Raw genomic sequence first — 2,279 nt, 5'->3', positions numbered from 1 at the left:
GTCTACAAAGTGAGTTCCAGGACAGCCAGGGCTATACAGAGAAACCCTGTCTCGAACCTCCCCCCGGCCAAAAAAAAAAAAAAAAAAAAAAAAAAGAAAAGAAAACATCTGTGGGCCATTCTGTGTCGTCCTCCTTGGTAGCTTCTTTCTTACAGTCCCAGGAGGGCGACAAGTCCCTGGCCCTCTTCCTCTTTGTTTGCAGGATGTGCAGTCCAGTTAGCATTTAAAAAGTGCTGGCAGCCTGCTGCACAGTCTAAGGTGTGTAGAGCCCAATGGTGAAGAGCCTCAGCTCGGGCTCTCAGAGTTGATATTAACGAGGCACACGATTTTGAGCAGTGAGTTGTAGAGTTGACATTTTCAACTGTTCTAAGACATACTGAAGAGTAACTTAGAAGCTGGTCATCAGTCTCTTGGGCACTTTTGTAAAACCCCAAGTTCTCAGTCTCTCTTATAACTTTCTGGAGAGATGCAGGATAGGAAACTGTATGGTGCTTCAGACTTATCCTCAGTTTATAACAGTATTTTAAAAATTACTGGCAAAATGTAAACTCAAGTTGGACCATTGATTTTTATTTTTTCTACTTTTGGTTGTTTTTATAAATTAAAATCTTGTAGGCAGTAAACTTTGGAAAAAGGTACAGGCAAATAAAATTAGACCTGAGTTTTCCGGATTACTCTCCCATCCCCCCCCACACACACACACAGACACACACTCACACACAAACACTCACACACACACTCACACACAAACACATACCCTCCCACAGTGCACACCGCCCGCACCCTAGAGTCAGAGCAAATCTTTCCCAAATGAGTCTTCTTTGGGCAGCTTCAGTTTTAGCTTTCATACTTATTAAATCTGTCTAATAGTAGAATCGCTCACGTCTTTCTCTCAATAGCACATTTACCACTGTGGGCAAGGAAATCACCTTATTCATTTTTATGTTCTTCTCACTACCCAGCACAGGACCCTAATAAGCTATTACATTTAATTGTGGTTTATTTTGTATTACTTAGGAATAGTTAGAAATAAAAGTGAACATTGTCTCAACTGCCCATTAACGCAGGGTAACGTGCATCTGAGGGTTTTTTACCTGCATAGGTGGTGGGTTTGGCTTGTTCTGAAAGTTACACAAAATATTATGTAATTATGTTTGTGTGTGCATATATTTCTGTAACAAAAGTAGATACATTTCAATAACCACTCCCCTAAGATGCTAGTATTTGCCTAATGGTGAATCACCATTCACTTCTGCATGGAGTTTTACCTACCAGAGCTGAAAGAAAGCTGTACTGTTGGAGACTTTGGTAGCACTGTTCCCAGTGATGGACTTTCACTCTTACCCGATCCACTATTATTCTGGGCCGATGACAGAAAAGGCCATTATTTTGTTTGTTTGTTTGTTTTTGTTTTGAACTAGCACATTTTAAGTCAAAATTCTATTTTTAGTCCCTAAAAAGTTAACACATTTCCTGAGACGTTTTCCGAATCCATTTAACACACTTTCAGGCCCTCACACCAGCAAACATTTCCCTTCAGTAGAAACGAACTCTCTACTTGTGGCACTGCCTCCTCCGACTCTTTCAAACTTAACTCTGTGTACCCTGTTCAGCCAATCAAGTAGCAACTCATCAGAAGTGCGGGAGAAGCCCCCGAGGATCAACTGAGCCTAGGAGCTCACCCACACCATCAGAAAAGATAAGAGGACCGTACCTTTGCTGTCCTCACTGCGGCAGAGACTGTTGGACAAAAGGAAGAAAAGAACAGTCGCTTGAAACAGCCGCATGGTGCCCACGGATGGTCTCAGTGGCTTCACTCTCCAGCGTAAGGCAGGGAAGGATTCCTCAGCCTGGCCAGGCGTATTAGCAAATGGGAAAGGTGTACTGAATGTGAACAGACGCTGCCCATTCCTACTTATTTTGGGGATTCTGATAAAGAACTAGAGGAAATACACACACTCCCTTTGGGAGGTCAGCAGAGAGGAGATTTATTGTTTCAGCCCCTTACAGGAACTCCTTTTTTTTTTCCTCTCTCTTCCTTTGGCAGCCACTTGTGTTTTTGTTACTGCATTATTTTGCTCTTCTTCAACAAAAAGGTCAGGATGGGATTTGAACAGGAAGAGACCCTTCTTGAGAAAGGGCCAGAGAGCTTTCTAACTTTTGTTTTGAAAGTGCATTTTAGAGAAGCTGGAAAGAGACCTCACCAAGCAGCCCCTCAGGTCGGCTGAAAAGGCTGTGAATTCCCAAGGGCTGGATTTGAGCACAAAATCCACAAGGAA

At 42.7% G+C, this 2,279-nt stretch overlaps 1 protein-coding gene across 1 annotated transcript in view; it reads right to left on the bottom strand.

The window, feature by feature from the left end:
* Emcn (endomucin) overlaps positions 1–1,940 on the bottom strand; it is an 85,417-nt gene extending 83,477 nt beyond the window's left edge. The window contains exon 1 of the mRNA XM_021158495.1: positions 1,715–1,940. Within this exon, the coding sequence (XP_021014154.1) occupies positions 1,715–1,787 (73 nt within the window). The 5' untranslated portion in view covers positions 1,788–1,940. The remainder of the gene's footprint in view (positions 1–1,714) is intronic.
* Positions 1,941–2,279: the final 339 nt, after the last annotated feature.

Source organism: Mus caroli, chromosome 3 (assembly GCF_900094665.2).
Source record: "Mus caroli chromosome 3, CAROLI_EIJ_v1.1, whole genome shotgun sequence".
Classification (NCBI taxonomy): Eukaryota; Metazoa; Chordata; class Mammalia; order Rodentia; family Muridae; genus Mus; species Mus caroli.
This window is presented reverse-complemented; position numbering and strand designations above follow the sequence as displayed.